This window comes from Capsicum annuum, chromosome 6 (assembly GCF_002878395.1).
Source record: "Capsicum annuum cultivar UCD-10X-F1 chromosome 6, UCD10Xv1.1, whole genome shotgun sequence".
NCBI lineage: Eukaryota > Viridiplantae > Streptophyta > Magnoliopsida > Solanales > Solanaceae > Capsicum > Capsicum annuum.
Genome location: NC_061116.1, coordinates 219,556,006 through 219,580,594, shown reverse-complemented (window position 1 = coordinate 219,580,594; position 24,589 = coordinate 219,556,006). Strand labels below are relative to the sequence as shown.

At 35.4% G+C, this 24,589-nt stretch overlaps 3 protein-coding genes across 4 annotated transcripts; 1 reads left to right on the top strand and 2 right to left on the bottom strand.

Moving 5' to 3' along the window:
* The first annotated feature begins 1,454 nt into the window (after positions 1-1,454).
* On the top strand, positions 1,455-5,754 carry LOC107875640 (peroxisome biogenesis protein 16). 2 transcript variants are annotated; one of them, XM_016722429.2, is made up of 8 exons: positions 1,455-1,840; positions 3,397-3,454; positions 3,778-3,994; positions 4,086-4,360; positions 4,447-4,715; positions 5,095-5,162; positions 5,282-5,343; positions 5,433-5,754. In XM_016722429.2, the coding sequence occupies exons 1-8, from the start codon at positions 1,772-1,774 to the stop codon at positions 5,492-5,494; spliced, it is 1,080 nt and encodes a 359-aa protein (XP_016577915.1). In that variant the 5' UTR covers positions 1,455-1,771; the 3' UTR covers positions 5,495-5,754. The 2 variants fall into 2 exon arrangements, with proteins under 2 accessions (XP_016577915.1, XP_016577916.1); XM_016722430.2 differs by having other exon boundaries at positions 1,773-1,840; positions 3,397-3,470.
* A 369-nt stretch (positions 5,755-6,123) lies between these two features.
* On the bottom strand, positions 6,124-10,684 carry LOC107875642. Its single transcript, XM_047414058.1, has 3 exons — positions 8,139-10,684; positions 7,523-7,744; positions 6,124-6,550 (listed from the first exon to the last, which is right to left on the bottom strand). Exon 1 carries the CDS (start codon positions 10,285-10,287, stop codon positions 8,362-8,364), a length of 1,926 nt encoding a protein of 641 aa, XP_047270014.1. The 5' UTR covers positions 10,288-10,684; the 3' UTR covers positions 6,124-6,550; positions 7,523-7,744; positions 8,139-8,361.
* A 7,375-nt stretch (positions 10,685-18,059) lies between these two features.
* Positions 18,060-20,377, bottom strand: LOC107875643 (60S acidic ribosomal protein P2). Its single transcript, XM_016722431.2, has 4 exons — positions 20,223-20,377; positions 20,022-20,119; positions 18,417-18,640; positions 18,060-18,306 (listed from the first exon to the last, which is right to left on the bottom strand). Exons 2-4 carry the CDS (start codon positions 20,107-20,109, stop codon positions 18,280-18,282), a joined length of 339 nt encoding a protein of 112 aa, XP_016577917.1. The 5' UTR covers positions 20,110-20,119; positions 20,223-20,377; the 3' UTR covers positions 18,060-18,279.
* Between the last annotated feature and the right edge of the window lie 4,212 nt (positions 20,378-24,589).

Sequence of the window (24,589 nt, the reverse complement as noted above, 5' to 3'; positions counted from 1 at the left end):
AATGAATGCTCATTAACCATTTTATTTGAATTGGTTGTGGGTGAATTAAGTAGGAACGAAAACATTTTAAAGAAAACATGATGTTTCAGCATGCAATCATTTATTTATTTATTTTTCCAATTACAATCTTATAGTCTTCCTCAATATACACATAATTATTAGTTAAGCATGATCAGATGGCACATAAAGGAGAATTTGGTTTTGTTTTGATGCTAATTTTGGCCACTTTATTTGTATAAATCGTATCCTGCTAGTATGTAAATGTTTGCAACAAATTTTTGTGGTGCGGAAAATTAATTGCAAGCAAAAATAAAATAAATAAAATAAATAATTTTATTTAAATGAATTTTACGGGTACAATTTCGTTATTCTCTCGATTCTTCTCTCCTAAGTTTTTCCATGATTCGAGGGCCTTTTGTAGCGTGTTTCTCAAACGTAGGATGATTTGAACCTCCTAGAAATGCGTTTGGATCTCAAGGAATGTCAGACAATACTGCGTCTTGTCGAGTTGATCTTCGGGCAGAACTCCGTTAGTCTTTGTCGGTCGAGTTGATCTTCGGGCAGAACTCCGTTAGCCTTTGTCGGGTTGATCTTCGGGCAGAACTCCGTTAGTCAATTCTTTGAAGAGCTGTGTAGTCAATGCAGAAGCTTCCTCCTCCTGCTTGCAGAATGACCCAAAAAATTATGTAACCCTCCTATTTATATATAGTTGTAGGGGTAGACAGTCCAAGTGTAAATAACATCTTCTGCCTCATTCTGATTGGTTAATTCAATTTTCAAGCTTATCATGTGATAAGTTGCTTGTGATTGGCCAAAAATATGTCATTTGAGACACTTGACGATGTTTTATTGACTCTTCAACTTGACTTGGATTGCCACATCATTTGAGTGTGTGGCCTAGCCTCATTGGTCTTTAATTTGACTGGGATGCCACGTCACTTGACACGTGGCATAAGTTTGGGCCTCAAGGTGAGATGGACCTTGAAGTCCTTCGTCAGGAATAAAATGAATTTATTATTTTTATAACTCAAAATAATTTTAGACTCAATAAAATATGGATCAAATTCAAATTTTATATAAATTTGACCCAATAAATTTAACGTGTCTACTGTAAAATAATAACCTGCACTAGATATTTACATCAGATGATCATATTAGTTTACGTTAAAGTATACTCACAATTAGAGTTATTTTACATCAAATCAATAAATTTAATTTTGGTAATTAAAAATTACTCTAAGAATATATATCATTAAATCATGATTAAATGATAAATATATGTATAAAGGAAACATTTATTTATGAAAGCCAATCCAAACAGATTCTAACTAATATAGTTAAATTTAAATTTCTAAAATCATAAACAAAATTACTTAGATAAAATTCACTCGTAATATGGAAATATTTAATGTTAACTTGGCCACAAAATATTTGGAGGCCCGTCCCGTAATTGTTGAGTGTGTTTCTCGTGGCATAAAATAGTCTTGGTCTCCCATTTTATATTCCAATAAAACAATCAACATCAATGTCGATTCTTTATTTTCTCAAACATATGCCTGTTGGATCATTAAAAAAATGCAACTTTCACTCAATAATTGATTGATGAATATGTTCATACCAAATTCCATTTGTTTTCTTCTTCAATACTTTTTTTTTTAAAACTTTGTGTTCCAGTAGCAACCTAATAAGCCCTCTGTGCCATCTCTGAGTGAAGGGTAGATACATATAATTTCACATCTGGGGGTTTTATCTGAAAAGGGTTGTGGGTGCTATGGAGGTTTATAAGGGATGGATTAGGAGGAATAAAGGTTTTGTGCGTCAATTGGATTCTCTTGTCAATGTAAGACCCTTTTACTACCATGGATATCAATTCTTTCGTTTCTATATTGTTATTATATATATGGGGAGCATTTTTTATTTTTATTTTTTTAAATTTAAAGCCCTATGCTTGTTTATGGTGTGAAAAACAAGTGTGGAATTGGACTTCATTTTTCATATGCTGAGTGGATGTATATGGCAATTGGCCTAAAAGTATTCTTTTGACCATTTTCTGTTACCATAAAACTAAATGGTTCTGTATATGTGAAAGTGATTTCCCCTTACAAATGACTCTGAATGGAACCAAGTTGTTCTTTAACTCTTAACATTGAGATATCAAAGTTTCTATCTTTGAATGGTTTGCTATGTTGCTTGGACTCTTCAAAAAATGTTAACGGGTGCATGTTGGATTCTCCAAAGTTGGAGAATCCGACACGGGTGCTGCATCACAAGTGAAGAGTCCATGCAACTTTGGTGGTTTGTGCTTGTTTGAGCTTAACGAAAAATGATGACGCATTTCTCAGCAATTTGGCTTTCAAATATTTGGTAAACGAGACATAGGATTGTTAGCGTGTTGGAAAATCTCATCTGAGGAACTGACATAATAGTGTGTCGATCACCATACGTTTTTGACTTTTGGCACCCTGCACCAGGATAAGGGGATACTTGAAGCAATCTGAATTTGAGCATCAAAGGGTGTGGTCTATGGGTCGACAAATGCTTGAATTATGTTAAATGGTTTCTTGAGGCATCTTTGCTCTGTGAACCCAGCTAATGTTGAAGCCTGATTGGGCAAAGTTGCGCGAACACCAGTACTAGTTGGAGATTGTTGATAAACTTGTAAAATAGTTAAGGTGTGCCGTGTGCACAAGCTTAGACACCATCAGTTTGAAAAAGATAAAGACTTTAGCAATCCTTTCAAAGGGTGTTGGAATTAATTCTACTTTTATAGTTATGGTGGTCAGCTTGTCGCAGGAAATACAATCATTAGGGGAAAGTATAGTTGATGTAAATTGGTATTTGGTATTTGGTATGATGTAAATTGTTTCCTATGGAAAATACTTTCCTCAAAATGAAAATATATATCCGGTTTTTAATTCGTGTTGTAGCTCTTATGGAATAATCACAGTTACTTGAGAGATGGAGAGAGAGCAACATTTTGTACAAGCCTAGAACAATTTTCCTAGTGTCCTTGCAATGCCCACTTCATCTTTTTCCCCTTTGTTACCTTTAGCAGGGAGTTCTTTTTTACATTAAGACATACATTTGCCAATAGCATTTTCTCATGTCATTACTTTTGCGGATCAAACTTAGATGGAAGGTACCATTGCTTTAGATGTTACATTGCCAAATTTGCACCAAATTAAAATATATCATAGTTTAGTGTTCTCCCTCATATAGTCGGTGCCTTTGCCATTTTCGTTTATAGCTTCAATTTTTAAAATTATTTATAGTATTTCTTCGTTCAAGTATTGGTTGTTGCATACACAGCTTCCTCAAACTTGACAGAGGTAAAATGTGGTTGTCAGCAGAATATGTATTTACTAACTGTTTCCTCATCTTTTTCTTTTTGTCCAGAATTTAACATGGTTCCTCCCGGATGAGTTTGCTGAATCAGAAATCGGGCCAGAAGCAGGTTTTGTGAAACTTTGGTAACAATAGGCTTCTTTTTGCTGCTTTTAGGACAGTTGGAATATCTTTCTAAACTGATTTCTTGTCTTTTGAATTTGGGATCACTCTTTTCCATATTGTCTTTCTCGTGTTAAAAATTAGCAACTTTAAGATTGAAGTATTAGCTTTACTGGAAAATTTCTCCTTGCTTAATGTCTCATTATCTAATGAGAAACATGAATAAGGAATTACATGAGAGGATATAAAAGCCTTCATTTTAGCATTTTTACTTTCTTACTTATGCTCTTTATCCTTTTTAAACTTCCCTGAACTGTCTGTTCTTTGCAGTGTCATCCCTTGTAGGAATGATTACTACCGTGAACGAATATATAATAGAGACAACTCCAACCGAGGTGCATACGAGATGTGCAGGGTCTTCTTCTATCCCTTTATCATTGTGCCTTACTTTGCTGAAAGACTTGGAGACATCGATTGAGGTTGTGGCTGAGCAACTTTATGGTGAAAAGAACAAATGGAATTTGATTGCCATATCTGAGGTCGTCAAGTAAGTATCCCAGATAACTGATTCGTACTCTCCGGAAGATTCATATGGAACTTAACGACTAAATATTTGCACTAGTGTTTTTCCTTCTCAGGGTTTGTATTAGGCTGGTTATCTTCAGGAAGACTGGCTACAAAATGCTTTTGCAAGGAGGGGAGACTGAAAATGCAGAAAATGATTCTGATTCTTCTTGTCCCCAAGAAACGAAGAGGCGGATTGATAAACCTACTGGAAATGAAGAGTCTGGTACCACAAAAACACTTCATTTGCAAAACTCGGAGAATCTTGAAGGCAGGGCAATATCTGCCTTAAGCAGTTTTGGCAAGAATGCTTCAATGCAACAGCCACAAGCAATAATGGAACCTCCAAGTAATTGTTTTTTGTTCTGAGCTAAATTCAAATGATTTGATTGTTTTCCTCACTTGCCTGTTAATTTTAAAAAAATATCTTTGTAGTTAAACTAGTTGAGAGACCTAGTTTATGGACTTTCTTATCTGAGAAAGGTGTTCCTGGAGGCTTCTTTGTGACGGGGGAGGTTTTGTTCATCATAAGGCCTCTTGTTTATGTACTATTGATGAGGAAATATGGAACACGGTCATGGTTTCCCTGGTGCGTGTCTCTGGCTGTGGACCTCATCGGAAATAGCATTGTCTCAGTTGCATTGATGTGTCAACATAGCGGGAAAAATCAGCAACTTCAGTATTGTGACTCTGAGAAGGACGAGGTAATACTTCAGAATTTCGGCAATCTTTTTGCTCCTCTTATAAAATCTAAGCTCAATTGTACTGACCCTAGACTTAGCAGTTGATGCCTCCTCGGATTAACAGAATTTCTTCTTTTAACTTTTTCCTCATTTTTTCCGTCTTGGATCTGATTCTAGACTCTGGTTGGGTGTTATGTATGTAATTCTTTCTTGTATTGGACTGTGCCTTACTTCTATCTTAATTATATCGGTGTAATATTTTCCTCGCTGGCTTTCTTTATGCACTCCTCCATCATCACGCAACCACCCCTACACTTTACCTACCATGGTAGTGAATCGTGTTTAAATTTATATCTTGCATGCTGAAATAAGATGTGATTTTGTTGAACACTCTATGCAGTTAAAAAGGCGGAGAATGTTGTGGGCGTTGTACCTCATGCGAGATCCACTTTTCACCAAGTATACCAGGTAATTATGTGTTTTCTTCTAGTTACATATGCTTCTGATGGTTCCGCTATTTACTAACTAATTCCTCCAATGCGAACTTGGAAACAATAGAATGATGCTAATGCCATCTGTCATTGCAGGCAAAAACTTGAAAGCACTCAAAGGCTAGTGCAAACCGTTCCCATTCTTGGATTTGTTGCAGGTATGTTTGAACTTTCAAGACATTCACGGAGTTCAGATTTTTGCTTCTATTTTCACAATATATTGACATTTGCTGGTCTTGAAATGCAGAAAAATTAATTGAAATTCTTATTGGAGTTCAAACGCGTTTCACATACACGTCTGGTTCATAACAGGGTGAAGCTATCAGGAGAAATTTGTAGCTTGTAGCTTCTGCATTTAAGATATTTGCAGTCTCTTTCCTTATTCTTTTTCTTGGGGATTTCGTTTCGTGGCATAGTTGATCGATTTTTGTTGTTTGGGTATGTTCCAAAATTGTCAGTTTTCCTTTTTTGGTATAATTATCTGGTATCCAAAACTCACTTTCCCAGCATTAAAGAGGAAAGCAATCTCGGTTTCTCCGAAATTGTCTAAGTAGATCAATCCTTTATCATAGTTCAGTAGTGAAATGAATGGTTCAACAATTACATCTTAGTGTAGCCTTCAATGTAACAGGCCAGAACCAGAGCCAGAGCCGGCTTTGGGTAAAGCCTCTAAAGTCTAGGCTTTAGGCCTCCAATTTCTGTATAATTATAATTAGGTAGTTTTTGTAAAAGGAATAAAAAATAATACTATAAAAGTAAAAATAATTTTTAAATTTTGATTTGACCAAAAAATATGCTCAAAATTTATGAAGAGATGTGACGTAGTAAGCACTATTTTTTAATATGAACATTAATCAATTTGAATATGTTAACTAGAAAATCATGCTTAAGATTAATAATGTCTCAAGAAAGACCGAGTGCATTAAGTATATTATCAATTGAAAAAGAATTACTAAATGAAATCAATTATAAAACAATTATTCATAACTTTGTATCTTAAGAAGTTGGGAAAATAAATTTTAAGAAAAACATTTAAGGGTCACTTGTTGAAAGGCCACAAAAAGTATTGAGCCGCCCCCGGCCAGAACGTCCTCTTAGCTGTACGTTGGGTGTAAGTGCTTGAACTGAAATAACAGCAAATTGGACATTTACCAACAATCTTAATCCACAGCAGCTCCGTTGTGAACGAGAACGTTGAAAGTGCTGGCTATCACAGAACTGCTGCCTCACCTCAACTTCTATTTCCAATTTTACTTCCACTCACTGTGCAATATGAAACAAAAGATTCTCCAACCCTTTTTTGTACTCGTCTATTCCTCGATCAACTAGATGGGTCCTCCAAATGCAGCACCCCTTGGAACCTTCCTGCAAGAAGGCAGAGCAATAATTAAGCATTTTCAAACAGGTAGGCCACAACACATTACGGAACATGAAAAAGAAAACAAATTGAACGATTTTCTGACCTTCAAATGATATTTAAATACAAAAACTGGTTAAATCAGGGCATTGGATCTATATAGAAGGTTATGTTGTACAACACTATGGTTGTGAATCCGCATATTCATCATGCGTTCTGTATAATAGGTACTTAAAAGCAAATTCATCATGAGTTCCATGCTTTTGAAGGTGTAAAGCCAGAATATTCCAGAAAAAAGCACATTAGTAGACATGGCAGCCAATAGATAGGATGCATCGCGAACATAAATAAAAGAAAACAACATATGAGAGGATTGTTGGGTAAATTTTCTCTTATAGGCCTTCGTGAGAGCTAACAGCAAACTTAATAGCTGCATTTGTTTTCAAAAGACCACTCTACAGTCCGCACCAGAAGAAAAGATGCAGATTTTACACTGAGCATTATTAATGTGCATCTTTAGAATTACAACACATGATCATCAAGATGGAACATTGCCAAATTCATGAAGTGCAAGTGCAGTGTTGAGTGTACAACACCTCATAAGGAGGCACCAATTTTTCACATTACAGACTACAAAACAGAAACTGGGTGAAATCACAGTATGTTTAGGGACACACCTTCAACTGGAAAACAGTTAGGTTATTTAGTTTCATGCACAAGCATCCACTTTAATATGCTAATAGCATATACCAAATACTTTATCCAAATATATTATCAAATAGTTCAACCAGTTCATAAAAGTGAAACATCAAGACAATCTTGAAAGTTGTCACTATTGACATGATGTCCATAGGAGAAGGCCAGAAAAAACAAAAGACATATTAAGTACAGATAATTACTGCTCTAAACTCCCACAAACAAGAAAGTCTGATTAAATAAACAATGATGAGACAGGAGGGACAGAAAAGGAGCTATACTACCTTTTCAATCTTGAACAGAACATCACCATGCAGGTCTAACAATTTACTGTTTCAAGTCAGAAGAAAAAAGGGATGAGAATGAGCTATATTTAGATATCCAACGCTCCATCCTATCATCCCGTAAGTTTGGAGAAGGAAAAGATGTTGAGTATGTGGTTCCCTTCTATGAAAATATGTTTCAGAATTCAGATCATCACACATGAATTGCCAGGAGATGACTTGCTACATAGATATAAGAACATATCATTTAGCAAAAATAACAAACCGCAGGCAAAGTGTATTGAACAAAGTTACAAGAAAAAGGACAAGAGATGATTTTCCACAAAATACGATAGATGCATTTAGGGAAAAACTCAACAGCGACATGTCATAATTATTTAAGTCCACGAGAAGCCAACTTTCCATGATTATTTGTCATCAAATAAATGAGAACGAATAGGCAAAAATGGGCCAAAATAAAGATAAAATTTTAGACATTTCACTGAAATATAATGATAACCTGGGCGAGAATCAGGTTTTTAGTCGCTAATGAAACACAAATATTTCTGAGACTGAGAAATCAGTTCTAGACTGTCTTTATATACTATAGAAATGGAAACTAAGGAGAAAGTAATGCCTGGCCAACTCAAATATGTCTCTGTCAGTACAAGGAGGACAAAGGATGAGCATCAGCTGCCTGTGAGACACTGCTTTGGTTTGGTTCAGTTGCTGGAATAGTATTAGCAAGCTGATATAGCAGAGGTATTGTGTTTGGCAACCCCTTGGAGCCTTCCAAATATGGCGGTGGCCTATAACCATCACAATGTGTTGTGGTCGGCAACTCCATCAGAGCCTTCCAACTATGGTGGTGGCCTTTTAGCATCACCAGGTATGGTGTTCGGCGAGCCCTTGGAGTTTTCCGTGAATGGTGCAGGCCTATAAGTACCACCGGCCATGACGCTTGGCCCTTCCAAGTAGGTTGGTGGCGTATGAGCATATCCATAAAATTGACCAACATGACCTCCCATTGAACCCGCAACAGGTCCATGCAATACCATAGGGGGCATAAAATAACGATAATTGTGGCCAGCAATTCCACCACCTTGTGGCAGCCATGGATTTAAAAAATGTGTGTGTTTCACTTCCTTGTTGCTCAACCACACAGTTCCATCAATTTTTCTCTTATGCAATCCGGCATTTTGCTCTGCTGCCTTCTGATCAGCTATCTGCTTATCGAATTCAGCAATTTCTTTCTGCAAGCCTATTATCTTCTTGTTGATTTCCCATCCAGGAAGGACCTCTGAAGGATCAACCTCATGACTTCTCAAACATTTGTTGATCGATTTAAGATCAGATAAGTACTTCCTTTTTGCTCTAATATTCTTTTGATGTGCACTTTGTAATCCATCCATTTTTTCAAATGATTCTTTCGACTCTCTAACAAATGTTGTCAAAAGTGTCTTAGGGTTAAACTTCTCCTGCATTCCAAGATCAGAGGCAGTATTAACAGCTCTAATTACCGCCTTATTTGCTACCATTTCCTCTATTATTTCTTGGAACTTGGCCATGATAACATTTGATCTTCCGAGTGCATTGTAAACCCACTTAACGTTACTTACCTGAAGCAAATTTCTGATATTTCCATTAGTAAATTTATCTGGAATCCCGAAAAATCCAATAAGCAACAGCAAACCCCGGGCATCAAGTTCATGAGGCTTTATTCCTTCAGAATTCATCCTCTCCAACCACAATAAAGCTGCTTGCTCCGCCTCTACTTTCACCCATTCCTCAATCTCAACTACCTTATTATCGATTCCTTTCATTAATAACAAGCACTCCAAAAGCAACACTTTAGCTTTCCTTCCCCAGAATAAAGGTGAGTCATTATCTTTCTTCGCAACAGCTTGAAGATAAAACTTGCCAATACATTTAAATACAAAGGTTGCAGGATTAGGCGAAAGTGTCAATGCCTTGGTTACTTGTTCACGCAGTCCTTGAAAATCTGAGATATGTGTCATCATGTACTTCCGCATACGACGATGGTCCATCCTTTCGCAGAACATTTCCAACTCTGAACGACCCGATTTCACCTCCTCTCCTTCACCCTCCCCCTTACGATTATCCATCGTTTCGCAGACGATTTCTAACTCTGAATGAGGTAATTTCAGTTCTGAACAAGGAGGTTTAGGAGATTTCACTTCCTCTCCTTCGCCTTCGCCTTCGCCCTCCCGATCGTCCATCATTTCGCACACCATTTCCAACTCTGAACGAGGCAATTTCGGCACTGAACAAGGAGGTTCCGGAGATTTCGCTTCGTCTCCTTTGCCTTCGCCCTCCAGATTATCCGTCTTTTCGGAGACGATTTCCAACTCTGAATGAGGTAATTCAGATTTCACTTTCTCCCCTTCGTTTTCGCCTTCGCCCTCACCGAATTCTTCTTTTACCACTTCCGTTACCTCTCCCTCGACTTCTTCTTCTTCTAGATCTTCAGAGGGGTCCGATTCCCAAGATGATTCCGGTTCCGTTTCTGGTTTTGGTGCTGGCTCTGAGGCTGCAACTGCTGGTAATGATGACGTAGCGGGTAAAGGAGGAGGCAGCAATGAGTTGATCGAGGTTCGAATTGAATCAATATGCCGTTGTAGATCATTGAAGCATTGTTGGAAAGCGGAAAGGGAGTCGGAGAATGTGCGGAGATTGGCAGTGAACGATTCCTGCGAATGTAATTGTTGCAATTGAGCGGCTAATGGTGGCTGCGACGCCGGCGTTGCTGCGGCGGAATTGTCCATCAGATTCACGGGAGGATAAGTGCAGTAATAATCCTTTACCCAAAATTGTTATACTACTACTTTTGATTCGGGAAGACCACAGTTTACCCCCCTTCTCTTTTTCTTTTAACCAAAAGTCTTTGAATTTATAAAGAGGGAAATTTAACACTTTTTTGGAATTGTGATTGATGCTACCAAATCCTAGTCTACGTTTGACATTGAAACAAGGATGATATTAGAAATATTTTATAATTTTTTCATGTTTTATTAGTTACATTTTTCCTAACATTTCATATTTTGATTGTATCCTCTTCGTTATTCTATAATATACCTATTTTCACCTCTTAAACACCCCATTTTCATCCCCTCCTACTCCTACTTCAGTTGCAACCCAAAAGTGAGTTTCTTAGTCGAGCTGAAGGCAAGATCAATTTTTTGTTCGAGGTTCTTGATACCCGAATCGGAGAACTATCCACAAAACCGCTTTATGCTCCAAACTCGAGAAGAAGTTTTTTATACGTAGTAGGTATTACTAGGGGTGGGCATCGGTCGGTTTGGTTCGGTTTTGTGTGTTATCGATTGGGTTTATTGATTTTCGATTTTTAAATATGCAAAACCAATAACCAATCAATAAGATATTTTTTATTGGTTTTTGGTTTATCGGTTATTGATTCTTAACGGTTCGATTTTCGGTTTAATCAATAAGAAAAATACTTATAAAATAGAACCCATCTGGATCAAGTAGCGAAGGCGGTCAGACGAGGGAAATGGAAACGGAAATGGGTCAGATGAAGAAAGACAACAGAGGATTCAGTGGAAGTAAAGGCTTCAGTGGGAATTCATAGGTCAAGAACTTATCTCTGTATAATCTTTCAACCTAACTCTTTTAAGATATGAATGCTTCAGAAATTGCATAAAACAAATGATTTACTTGGTCAATATAGTCAGGGACTCCCTTGCTTCAAGAATGTTTTCTCGTTTAAGAAATATTGCATTTACATAGGTGTTAGACTATTCACTGTATTCAGTGATTAATTTTAAGAAAATATATGACTTATAACAAATTATAGCTAGGATATGTGACTTACCAGATGCCCAGATTCAAGTGCAAAAAAAGAAGAACTTCAACTTCACGTCAATCATCAAGAATGCTAGTATTAGCCAATTCTACAGAGAAATTATATTAATCAGCAACTCAAGTTGTTCATTGACAAAGAAAGCCATAGAGATGCGGCGGAAAGGGAAGAAGATGAAAGGGATTTTCTTAGTTTCTCATTTCAGAAACCCTACTAGATATTTAGTTGATATATTTGGATATGATGAGTCAAGTTGGGTCGGGTCAGTTGACCCTTGGTTAATAAAATTACGTATCAAATCAAATATATATATATATATATATATGTATATATAAAAATAATATAAATATTTATACAAAAAAATATAAATAGGGGTAAAATAGTAATTTTAGTGTATTCTTATTGGGTTATCAGTTAAACCGATAACCCAATAAGCCTAAATCGATACCGAACCGATAACCCAATAAATTTTTTTATAAAACCAATAACAAACCAATAACCCAATAACATTTTTATCTGTTCGGTTCGATTTTTGCACAGCCCTAGGTATTACAGATACCACTTATGTACAATAATTTATCCAAAATCTAGTAAGCTGGCTTTTTCTGTAATGACCCTTCGGTTCATTGGCTGTGTTTTGCTTATTTTCGTCGATAGAGCTCCTCCGTAGCCGTCCCAAGTCATTAGTGACTTGCTGGAACCGATAGTTCAGTTACATGACGGTTCGTTTGGTTTATAGAACCACTTTTCCAATTTGAGTCTTCGTCGATTCCACAATACTTAGTCTTCCTCGTCAGGTGCTTGAGGATATGCTCCGAGCTTGTGTTATGGACTTTGGAGGTCAGTGGGATCAACACTTAGCTTTGACAGAGTTTGCCTACAACAACAGTTATCATTCGAGTATTGAGATGGCCCCTTATGAGGCATTGTATGGTACGAGGTGTTGTTAATCTATAGGATGGTTTGAGATATCCTAGGTTAGACCCCGTGGTACAGATTTGCTTCAGGACTCGTTGGATAGAGTCTGGGTGATTCAAGATAGGTTCAGAGCAGCCCAGAGTAGGCAGAAGGCCTATGCCGATCGTAGACTCCGTGCCTTGAGATTCAGAGTACGTGATCGTGTGTTCCTTCGAGTTCAGAGGTGTGATGAGGTTTGGAAGGAAGGGTAAGCTTAGCCCTCGCTATATTGGTCCTTTTGAGATTCTTCGCGTAGTTGGCGAGGTGGCCTATGACTTGGCTCTACCTCCAGACTTTTTCGCTGTCCATTCGGTTTTCCATGTCTCTATGTTGTGGAAGTATATTCCGGATCCTTCTCATGTGCTTAGATGGGACTCGATCCAATTGGACGATCAGTTGACGTTTGTGGAGGAGCCCGTGCTTGTATTGGCTAGTGATGTGAGGCGACTGCGTACTAGAGAGATTCCTGTCGTTAAGGCTCAGTAGAGGCACCGCCCAGTGGAGGACGCCACTTGGGAGTTAGAGAGCGAGATGCGAGTCCAGTACCCTCACCTGTTCAAGGCTTCAGGTACTTGCTTATCTGTAACTTTCGGGGACGAAAGTTCCTTAGTAGTGGATGTTGTAATGATCCTTCGGTTCATTGGCTGCATTTTGCTTATTTTCGATCGAGCTCCTCCATAGCCGTCCCAAGTCATTAGTGACTTGCTGGAACCGATAGTTCGGTTACCTGACGGTTCGTTTGGTTTATAGAACCACTTTTCCAATTTAAGTCTTCGTCGATTCCACATGGTCGCCGAGTGAAAAAATCTATAAAATGACTTTGAATGCAAATTTTGTTTGCACTAACATCTATATAATATCAATTTTAGGATAGATATACCCTTGGTTTAGATCCCACAGCACTCGAGCTCATTTCGACCCATTAGTCGAAAAAGGTCAAAAATCAAAATATATGGGCATGGGACCCACAAGTGGTATAAATGACCTCGAATGGAAAATTCGACTTCACCAATACATCCGGAATGTCGAATTTAGTGGGGTTACATAATTTGTTTGCTGAAAATGAATTTCGAATGAGTTCGAAAGGTCAAAAACAAATTTTAACCCTGCGAGCCCATTTAAAACCGTATAAAAGGGGTTTTTTGATAGATTTTGAGCAATCTTCACTCCTATTAGAACCCTAGCAGCCTTAAAGAGATTGGTAACAAAAAATGAGTCTGGTGGGTTGATTGGAAGCTTAACAACTTGTGTAATTCATCCTTTTTACTACAAATCCTAGGTAAGAATTCTTCCAATTTGATATTAACTTCATGGTTTCTTGACTCAAAACCTTAAATCATTATGGGTCAATTGCAGCCCCAAAATTAAGTTATTGACTCAAATTACTTGAGGGTTTTAACTCCCTAAACATAATTAGGCTATGAATTGGTCTTGGAAACTCCTTTCCAAGAGTGAAATCCAATTGGGGTTTTGGTGTCCATTTGAAACCCATGGCACAATGGTGCTATAATAGGTATTTTTCATTCTTGTTGTGACGCTTAGGTTGTATTGTTGATAGCATTGCTTGTGGAAGGAAAAACTTCTCGGAAGGGAAAGAAAAAGCTCTTTGATTCGTGAGTTGCTTGGATTCAAGGTAGGTTAGGCTTACCCGTAGTATAGATTGAGCTTGTTTGTAATGTAATCATTGATATCTTGCGAGATTTGGCGGGTAATTTAGACGATAGTTGATTAAATTATTACATTTGAGCTTCAAGGTTCCTGTTCCTTCCACTGGTTTGTTTTTCAGTAACAATGATTCAGATAAGTTGATGTGTTTTACCATTAATTAGCACAAAGTAATTATTTAAAACTTAGCTATTTCCTTGATGAAGAACCAGATAGAAAAGTCGCATATATCAATCAACTGTAAGGCTTCATATATAAGTACATTTGCTAATAAACAACTAGTAGGAGACCAGAAATTTCTCCTTAATGAAAACCAATAAATTCAGTGACAGTTTTATGAATTTGTTTGGGTTTTTCCAAGGGTTGTAGTGTTGAAATGCCAATGCTCTTAGTGCTTGATAGCGCACACCTGTATGTTGTAACGTGAGTGCTTGTAATCTGTGTGGTAATGTTTGTAAAAAGAAAAAAAAAAGCGTAATTTATGTGTTTCCTTGTTATAAACATCTTGTTGCTCAGTTGCCTACTTCTTGGGTTATAAAATGTCTTAACTCATTTACGCTATATAAAAAAAATATATAAATACTTTCATCTGTGATAAATTAGATGTCACTAATTGGTGTACACGTAATTTAGATGTCACTAGTTGTTTTGTCAACCCCTCAAAAGATTAATATTCAAATGAAGAGTCGTGCTTTATTTATTATTAGTTGTTCTTTGGTGTACTCTCCAGTGGTATGGGATGCCGTGACGAGTTCTTTGTTGTGCTCTCTTTCGTGTACTTCCCGACGGTATGGGACATCATGGTAAGTTCTTGTGTTTGTGTTCTAAAGGTGTTGATGACTATTATGGCAAGTATATGCCTTGCGATTGTGTATATGGCTTTACGTTTTCTAAATGATACTCAACTGTTATGGAGATTATGAAGTATATAGAGATAGTATGTCATGTTATTGTTTTAGTAGTATAGATGTTGTTATAGTGGTATCAAAGCAGATTCAGGTTCAATCCTATCCCTTGACTTTAAGATCATTGTCTTACTTTATATCGTCTTTATATTATATTTGAGCTCAGTCGATCGATGATGCCTACTGAGTACCTCGTGTTTTGATACTGATACTACACTTCTGTACTTTTTTTGGGCAGACCCAGGTCCTTGTTGTCGTCGTTGAGCTAGTTCGTGCGAGTTGACTATTCAGAGACAGGGTGAGCTCTTGGAGATCGAGTTGCGCTCTTTCCCTTATATCTTTATTTGTCTTTTGCTTTCGAGACAAATGTATGAAACTATTTAAAACATTTTAGGTTCTGAGATTGTAAATTCCTCTTGTCAAATTTAGAAGCTCTTGTATTAATACTATCAGGTCGTGGGATTTATGTTTGAATATCGATTGTCCTTAGTTGTATAAATATTGTTATATATTGTGTTTATACATAGCTCCGAGTTACGGTATCGGCTTACCTACCGGAGGGATGTGGTAGGTGCCATCATGACTCCAAATGGGATCGTGACATTTTCAAACTCAAAATTTATAATCTCAAAATTCTTATTTCATCCATGGAATAAAACATGCTTTAGAAAGTAGGTTTCCAAGCCCGTGGGCGTAACGAAGTTGTAGTCATTACGATGAAATATGAAAGGCAAAATGTTTTATTGGACCCTTGTACTATGTTAGTTTTGTAAGTTGGACACTTCTACTTACATGTTTGTCATCTGGACCCTTGAACCCATAAAAAAATAACATTTTGCACCCTTTGACCGTTGACCTTGCCTATGTGGCAAGGTTATGGTGACTAGGACAAAGAGAGTGTAACCACTCGCCTAGAGGTGCGAGTGGGGGTCAATTTTTGGCTAATTTTACATTAAAATAATTAAAAAAATAAAAATAATATTAAAATTTAAAAAAAAATTAAAAAGGATTCTTTTTTTTCTTCCATCTTTTTAAATTTAAAAGTATTTTTAAAATTTAAAAAAAAAATTAAAAAGGATCCTTTTTTTCCCTCCATCTTTTTTAATTTTAAAATATTTTTAAAAGAATTTAAAATTATTTTTAAAAATTAAAAAATATTTTTAAAAAAAAAATAAAAAATTTCCCTCCCCACCCCCCCCCTCCCTACCCCCCCCCCCCCACCCCCCCCACCCCCTCCTCCCCCACCCCCCCCCATCCCCACCCTCCTCCTCCCTCTCCCCAGCCCACCCAGCCCCACGTAATCCCTCCCCCTTCCCCAGCCCACCCAGCCCATCCCCATCCCACCCAACCCCACCCAACCCCTTCCCAGCCCCCCACCTCACCCAACCCTCTTCCTCCAGCCCCCCACTCCACCCTACCTAGCCCCACGGAACCCCCTCCCCCAGCCCCCAGCCCACTCAGCCCCTCCCTCAGCCCCCCACCCTAACCCAGCCCCTCCTCCCACAAATAATTTAAATTAAACATTTTAAATATGTAAATCATAGTTAAATTAATTAATTATTTAAGTAAATGTTTTTTAAATTAGGTAAGAATTTTAAATTTGATAAATTAATTAATTTAAAATTTAATTAATTTAAATAAATTAATTATTTAAGAATTTTAATTAATTTTTTACTAATTTAAATTAATTAATTAAATTAATTTTAATATTTAATTAATTTTAATGTAATACTTTTTTTATTATTTTTTTATTTTTTATTTTAAAAATAATTATTCAAATTTTTCGAATTTTAAAAGCATGATTATTCAAATTTTTCTATAATTTATAATTTTTTTTATTTAATTAAATTAATTTTAATATTTAATTTGTTATGTAGCATTTTAAAAATGACTTGAAATTTAATTTAATATTTTTTCTATTTTTTTTAATGACGTGGCAAATGACGTGACATGCGTGACAGTTGATGTGGGAGAGTGTGTTACACTTTCCAAAAAAGTGTTTAAAATGTAGTTTTTTCGTGGGTTCAGGGGTCCAGATGATAAATATGTAAGTAGAAGTGTTCAACTTACAAAACTGACATAGTACAGGGGTCCAGGGGTCCAATAGAGCATTTTGCCAATATGAAAATTGGCAAACTACCCTTTGAAAAGGCCTAATATCTACTATTGAATATTGATGGAAGGAACCGAGCATAGGGAACCGGGGGCGGGGGGAGGCCCTCTTTTAGGCATTATTAACCCCACCTGAGTGGTGTCCGATCGGTGATTTTGTCATGATAAGTATAAAAAATCGATAGTGTACTCGATAATTAAAGAAACTCTAAACATCAACAAGCACTAAAAAGTCCGACCTGTGTTACATTGACCATTTTGTTTTCTTACCTGCATGCCAAAGACAAAAAAAATGAGCTTAAAAAGATAGATCTATTTTGTGAACAGTAGTTTCCATCATCCCAGACACTCTAATGACCCAAATTAAGCTTCTCTACTTTTCCATCTTCGTTTTCCACCCTTCGTCCAAGTAAGTTGTCAAATACAAAGCCAGCAGTGAACTGAACATTGAACAATGCATGTTCTGTTTCATTACTTTAAGATATGAATGCAAGTATATTAGGGTGGTGAAACTTTATTTTAATATAAAGTGACCAAATTCAAGAATGCATTCTACTGTCCTTTTTCTTTACAACTTACAAAAGTAACTATGACCAGCAAAAAGTTGGACTATGACAGCGGGAACAAAAAAAAAGGAAATGAAGCATCCACGGAGAGGTATCTTCAAGTCTGACAAGAATAAAACCAGAATATCTTCAAATTAACCACACATCCTGCAACTGATTACTTGTTTAGTTACATATATTGCTTTGATCAATTTAAATACACCATCAAAAAACAAAACAAGAATGAATTGATCATTTCTATTGAAACGAAAAACAAGGTTGGAAAAGTTTTCAGGCTGATTAGCATGAGCTGGTTGCAGTATTCTAAGCCTTACTACCAGTTATAGCCGGAGATATACTGGGTAGAGGAGAACCTACTGTTCATCAAAAAATTCCACTCTTGAAATGTCAGCAATAGCAGGATTTCCAACTAGCAACATGACAATGCACCATGAAATTGAGGGATTCAAAGCTGCAGCTCATAATATCAAGGTTCCAGTACCAACACCAAACGCGCACACACACAACATATGTATAATGAAAATGGCATGGCAGCTTTTAATATATCAAAATGGTTAGAAATATAACAAAGCTGGACATTTGAAATTCGCACTACTATAATTTCAACCGTTTGCCATGAAAAGTTCTAAGTTCAAACAAAATCTGTAGGTAGACAAAAAACCTCCTAAATTACATTCAAGGGGAACAACTGAAAAAGGGGATACTTCATAAAGCTGAATTCTCCGAATTCTTCTAATCAAAAAGACTGAAGCCCATGTCCTGAAAAAGAAATTCGAGAAAAACACATAAGCATAGAAAATACTAAAGGCAAAAAGAAATATCAACCATCTGCCTATAAGAACGTTCATAAATTTAGAAGAGCAACATACGTCATCTGACTCTTCTTTTTCTTCCGCTTTCTTTTCTTCCTTCTTCTCCTCAGCAGCAGGTGCAGCAGCACCGCCACCAGCAGATGCAGCAACTGCAACAGCACCACCACCAGAAGGTACTGAAGCCAACTTTTCTCTGCCGGCAGCAATCAGCTCAGTGATATCTTTGCCCTTAACTTCAGAGAGTAGTAGTTGAATCCTATCATCTTCACCCTCAGCTCCAACTGCAGCATGCATTCAAATTTTAATTCTAAACGGACCACTATAACCAGCTGACGTGCATTGTAAATAAGAATAACAAGCCAGGACAGTTCACTATGGAGCATAACTGTAATAACATATCACCAGTTATAAGACATTATATAAAAACATTGAAATCCGAACCCATATATACTAGCTCAGAAGCATAAACTGATTAACACGCCATCAGCTTAAAATACTTCAGAGAGAAATCCAAATATAGAACAATAATTGATAGGATAATTGGAAAGTAGTATCAACTTAAGACATTTCAAGTCAAATCAATTACTGCATTGTCCTTTATGCAAGCTAAACAAGGATTCGGTATATACTAACATCTGCGACAACTCAAGCAGATGCAACTCGACAAATAAATCTCACTCAAAGGTTAAAAAGGACAGCCCGGTGCACTAAAGCTACCGCTACGCGCGGTGTCTGGGGAAGGGCCCCACCACAAGGGTGTATCGTAAGCAGTCTTACCTTGCATTTCTGCCAGAGGCTATTTCCAAGACTTGAACCCGTGACCTCCTGGTCACATGGCAGCAACTTTACCAGTTACTCCAAGGCAAATCTCACTCAAAGGTTAATACCAGTAAACTAACCATCCCAAGTTCTAACCCAACTTTCTTAGAGGACCATGAAAACCAAAAACTATAACATATGGGGTAATGTAACCACAATGCTTAACTAAATTCCATAACATCCTCTTCAAGGGGGCAACGAAACTACTCCTTCAATACCATGTTACATGACTCAACATTCAAGGACATTCCCTAGATCCCAAAATAGTTAACACTAGCTCACTAACAACATTACTCTGGTATATAGCTTTCACAAGTTCCAAAATTTCATATTATCTCATGTTCCAAGTTTGACAAGCTCTATCAAACAAATTTTTCACAATTCCTCAAATATTTTCTTCCGCTACACCTGATTACTAACACAACTCAAATTGTCATATTAAACCCAATGAACAATAAAACAACAGAGTTAAAAGTTAGCACTCATCTATCTCTATAGCATTTGAACTAAATCTCTCAGCCAATAACAACAACATACCCATTAAAATACAAGTGAGGTCTGGAAAGGGTAAAGTGCACACAGAACTCACCACTACCTCGGGGAGCTAAATCTCTCAGAAAATTGACAAAATGCAACGCATAAATTTGTTACAATACACGTAAAATTAATTCGGCACGCAAACACGTAAATCAACTACATTACAAAATAACTTCGCGGATCAATGACTGTGATGTAGAAATAACCAACATATTCATGATCCATATGCAAAATAAATCAGTTAAACAGAAAAAATGTATATATACAGGAAGGAAAAACACTTTGCTGAGGAGTTGCAGGCGTTACCAGATGCAAGGATTTTCTTCAAATCCTTATCAGTAGGGTTGGTGTTTCCACCCAACACGGCCAACAAGTAAGCAGCGATAACCTTCATTTTCTCTTTTCTGTTCAAAATTAACACCACACAACACGTTCAGATATATAAATCGATGACAAAACAAGAGGCATACAACGAATAATAGAAATTTGAGAGGGAGGTATAGGTACTTAGGAGATTTGAGCAGAGAGAGAGTTCAAATGGCGGAACTTCAGTGCTGCTACTAGGGTTTATGAAGGATGATTAGATTATATATTTAGGGTTTTGTTTGGGGGCATTCTATGCCGGGTGGATTTACTTACGAGGGCCCATTTGGTTTGGTTGCTCGGATCATTACGCAAATAGCCGTAATTCACTGTTTACCTTTTTAGCCATTATACATTGATTCAACACCATTAAACGTGTATTTTACATTTTGTGGTCACATTTTTAGTTTACGTGATTGGGTATTTAAGTTAATTCTTTCTTTTAGATAATGGAGGATCTTTAGTTTGCATATGAGGCTATGAGCTAAATGACATAGCTCATAGTTGTGCAATTTCATTAGCTCATAGTTGTGCAATTTCATGGGTCATAGTTAGGTGGGATCACATATAGATTCACTTGGGCAACAGAATTGTAATGGATTAACTTAAGCATATTTAAAATCAGTCCATCGGTAAAATTACTTTTGCTCAACGCGTTACAATTTGAACAAATTGAGCAAATTATATAAGTTTGTTGCTCCTAACTTTAGTTTTTCGTTTATGTATGAATAGACGCATTTTTCAAGCCCGGCTAACTAAAAGTTATTACTAGTAGATTATTATTTAAATAAACAAGAATCAGGCACATCAAACAAACCTTACTAAGCATAATATGTAGGAGACAGGGATCGTATTTAAATAACTGTATGATTTATGAAATTTGTTCTTGACAAAGGAAAATACTATTTTTTATTAATCTTTATTTTCTTTGAAGGCCAGGCCATAAAAGACATTGGACAATCCACAAAAATATCCAAATGGGGTTAGCTACAAAAATTCAGTCCATCTATTCTTAGGGTAACATTTTAATTAATAGCACCCACATTACAAGTGAAAATAGCATTTACTGGTCACTTTAATATTTAAAAAAAAATCAAAAAATAGCCACAATCATTGTGTTAAAATTTCTGAAGATGAAATTCTATGATATTCATTTAGAGCTTCATGATATTAGTTATTTTTTAATTACATGGGTTAAAAAGTGTATTTTTTAAATTTTTTTTCCTCTTGTGAAATGTAGAGCAAAATTCACCGTGAGCGTATTATCATGCTATTGACGTGTTTGGTAAGGAGAAAAATGTTCTCAACTTTTTCATGTTCAATTTCTCATAATATTCTGGAAAATATTTCTACTTGAAAAACAAGTTGAAAATTAAAAAAAAGAAAAAATCACTCTCCTTGTAAAAAGTAATTTCATAAATGACATTTCAAGTTGATTGTCTCCTCTCCTACGCTCGCCCACATACTAGACCGTATATATCGATTGCCTAGATCGATTGTCTATATAACCAAACTTCTCTATAACAATCATCTTCTCTAAAATAACATTTTACTATAATTGACATATTTTATAAGGAAGTAATCTTTCATGTCATGTTCTATATAGCAACATTTTGCTATGACATTCAAAAAAAAAAATATCGGGACATACAATATCATTATAGAGAAATTGGATTATAAATGTTCTTAGGATAATATTTTCTATTTGCTTATCAGACACCGAAAAAATATATAACAAAGCCAACTATAGAGGAACTTTGAGAAATACGTCATGACAAAAATAAGAAATATCACTTATTAGCTCTGGAAATGGAGGGTCAAGGGTGTGATAGTATTCAAAAATAAAATTAAGCTATAGTTGGACCAATGCAATAAGTTAATCGAAGTATTTAAAATTGACCTTAATTGCAAAAACAAAATAAAAAAAAAAAAAGCAGCAGTCGCGTTGAGACATCGAAAATTTACTTGTTGAACCATGTTAATTATACTATTACTTAAATAGCACTAAGTGTGACTTTTTCCAGAAGTAATAATAGAAATATTTTTTTACTAAATCAAAATACTTAAGCACACGACAGTTTACTTTTGTTCCTCAACTATAATTCAATACATTACATGCTAAGCAGTTCTGTTATTAGTGTTTAAAATATGTTCAACTTGATGCTAATTTCCAACAACTTTGTTGATTATCATATCTTTTACAAACATCCTTTTGTATAAGTCAGATTATAAAACTCAATTGTTAAGTAAAAGTTTGTCTAATATACGTAAAATGAATCTTTCTTTATTAGTATTAATTATGTGCTTCGATGTTTGGTTGGGATATTCATGACACTGTCATGTCATAGACTTGTAGTATGTTTTCACACCAAAAAAGAATGGCTACTTTTAAATAAATCTCAGACAGTAATTATTTTCTAAAAGCCTATTTTAAAGTGGCTACCCCGTAAAATATTCTATTTACAACATGGGTTAGGTTGAACATAGCCTGGGAACTAAAATTTAAAGTGACCTTTACTTTTAAAAAAGAAAAAAAAAAATCTACCAGTTATTAAATAATAACTTATTCTGGCATAGAGTATACTGGATTAATATTTGGGGAAAGGATATGGGCTGATCATTTTTAAAAAGGGAAAAAACAAAAATAACACTTATATCTAAATAATTTCACAAAACTAGCACCTAAATTTAAAAATCCATTAAATAGCACCTCAATTCTACATCACAGTTCGGCCCTTTCCGTTTTGTGTCTTGAACCGACTTTTTATCTTTAATAGTAAAGTAATAGAGGCGCTAGTCTTACTTTTCTCATTTCTTGATAATTAGTAATTAGATTTGCAGTACTGACTAAGACTATAGTAATTAGTTAGTAATTAGATTTGGTACATCACCCGTTTCGGCTCCTTTTCTTTTTAAAGAATTCTACTTTATTTTTATTCTTTTAAAACAGTAGAGTAATTGCTTCTTCTTTTTTTCAGATTATTTTGCATTCACTAACATTACTAAAATAACATACTATTTGTTTTGTTTAGTTTTACTTATTTATACAATAAAATATGATATCATATATTTTTAATATAATACAATTGTTAAAGATATATATTTATATATAATAATGATACAGCTTCTATACATATACATATTCTATATAATAATTATAGCATTTTTATACGCATTCTATACAATTTTTAACTACAATTATTATATAGATACATATTTTATACAACTTTATATAGCTTCTATGCATTCTAAAAATGTATCAATCTAGTATAAGAGAGTATCAATTGAGTATATGGACACTGCAAGTATATCAATGTAGTATAAAAGTGTATTAATGTGGTATAAAAGAGTATCAATTGGGTATAGGGACTGCATGTGCTTGCATAGAATTTCCTTTCTCTTTTTAAAAAGTGTAGCATTATAGTATAAAAGTGTATCAATTTGGTATAAAAGTGTATAAATTGAGTATAGGGACTGCATGTGCCCAATTGGGCCAAATGACTAAAAAACGGAATTACTTTAGCCGACTGACCCACAGCATGTCCACATTTTCAATTATGAACTATTTTTTTAAAAATGGCCATGCCATGTCCTTATTCCTTTTTAAAATAATTGACCCATATTTACGCTATTGGATATTCATAGTCAGTTGGTCCAAATAAATTTCATATTATGGCCACAATTGAGTCATTTGGCCCCAGATAGTTCAGATAACGTGCATATACAATGTTGATACAATCCATATACCATACTAATGCAGTTTGTAAGAGAATAGAGTAGCGAATTTATGGTAAAAATTGTGTCATTGTTGTATAGAAAATGCATTTTCTAATATGTTGGGTGTAGAATTTGTATCGTTGTTGTATATATATGTGTGTGTGTATATGTGTGTATATATATATATGTATATATATGTGTGTGTGCGTGTATATAATGTATAAGATGTATATAGAAATTATATCTTTAATGTATAAAATACATATCGGTATAAAATATGTATCGAATTTGTATCAGTATTGTATAAAATTGCTAACAAATGACTAGAAAATGAAATTAAAATTTAATGATCATTTTCGTGTCAATAGTTTCATCTGAAATGCTATTTATGTCCTTGCCCCTTAATATTAGTGAAAATATACATACCGTTACACTATATTGTGGCATCCACATGATATATGATTATATACTGACAACTGACAAGATATTGTAGAAAATTGATTTATTCTTTCATAAAATACTAATTAAATTTTCTACGAAAAAAGGCTAAAAATATATGTGATATATACTGAGATAATATCATAGATGACAGATTCACTCCTTAGAAAAAACAGTATCAACCATCTAAAATGTCAATTAGGTATGTGTCATAAAGTGTCAGGATTTCATAAAGGACTTATTCATTTCTTCAAAAGAAAGCACACTTTAATTCTCTACGATACACACTTGATATATGCTTCTCACATACAAATAGGAGTATTAGAGTTGACTAGTTCATTCCTTCACAAAACCAT